The following is a 454-nucleotide window of genomic DNA, read 5'->3' as shown; positions in this document are numbered from 1 at the left end:
AGGGTAAACCAAGACAGGAGGAAAATGTGTAGAGGCCATGAGAGCCAGAGGGCTTTACTGTGATGAAGCTTATGGCCAAGTGAAATAAAAATCCATCCAGCCCTTGTACACAGGGAAAACAGACAGTGTTTCCTCATTTGAAGTACAGCTCTTGTGCATTCTTTCTTACAGTTGGAGCGTGAACAGAAGAAGCCTGGAGACACGAGCTCGGGATCTAATCGTTCCACGCGCTTTGGAAGTAGAAGAGAACGAGGAACAAGGTTAGTGAACTTATTGATACAAATTGTTATTTCTGAATTGTAAATCAACATCATATTGTTTTCACAGTGTATACCAATTACGACTGAAAAATGTCTGATTTTCTTTTCTTTTCTTTTATACCACATATGTAAGTTTGACAATAATGTTTTGATTATGACATTTAGCTAGAGACAGTTCATACACTATAGATAAC

The 454-nt window shown here is 38.1% G+C and overlaps 1 protein-coding gene across 1 annotated transcript in view; it reads left to right on the top strand.

Annotated features, from left to right (window-relative positions):
- Positions 1 to 454, top strand: part of LOC119589162 — a gene marked incomplete in the record, with an annotated part of 255201 nt that overhangs the window by 193317 nt on the left and 61430 nt on the right. The window contains 1 exon segment of the mRNA XM_037937749.1: positions 172 to 260. Within this exon segment, the coding sequence (XP_037793677.1) occupies positions 172 to 260 (89 nt within the window).

Source organism: Penaeus monodon, chromosome 25 (genome assembly GCF_015228065.2).
Source record: "Penaeus monodon isolate SGIC_2016 chromosome 25, NSTDA_Pmon_1, whole genome shotgun sequence".
In the NCBI taxonomy this organism is placed as follows: Eukaryota; Metazoa; Arthropoda; class Malacostraca; order Decapoda; family Penaeidae; genus Penaeus; species Penaeus monodon.
The sequence above is the reverse complement of the archived record's forward strand: the minus strand, read 5'-3'. Positions and strand labels throughout refer to the sequence as shown.